Here is a 220-nt window from a genome sequence, read left to right on the forward strand (position 1 = left end):
TCCCAACCTCCCCCCTGGCCTGGGGAGCTTTCACGTTTCTGGGGCCAAGTTTTTGTCTCTGTAAAAAATTGCGGGAAATTCAATTTTTATTCGACTCGGGGAAAAGTTTCTTTGCTCCGCGACGTGAATGTCTCACCAGATTCTGGTAGGTCCTGGGATGCTCCTTCCCGGTCCAGTCGGTGCGTCGAGGCAGCAGCTGCGGGGAGAGGCTGTCCCATGA

The 220-nt window shown here is 54.5% G+C and overlaps 1 protein-coding gene across 1 annotated transcript in view; it reads right to left on the minus strand.

Moving 5' to 3' along the window:
- Positions 1-220, minus strand: part of PHIP (pleckstrin homology domain interacting protein) — a 176,059-nt gene that overhangs the window by 157,398 nt on the left and 18,441 nt on the right. The window contains exon 2 of the mRNA XM_014535815.1: positions 137-209. Within this exon, the coding sequence (XP_014391301.1) occupies positions 137-209 (73 nt within the window). The remainder of the gene's footprint in view (positions 1-136; positions 210-220) is intronic.

This window comes from Myotis brandtii, unplaced genomic scaffold (genome assembly GCF_000412655.1).
Source record: "Myotis brandtii unplaced genomic scaffold, ASM41265v1 scaffold151, whole genome shotgun sequence".
Classification (NCBI taxonomy): domain Eukaryota; kingdom Metazoa; phylum Chordata; class Mammalia; order Chiroptera; family Vespertilionidae; genus Myotis; species Myotis brandtii.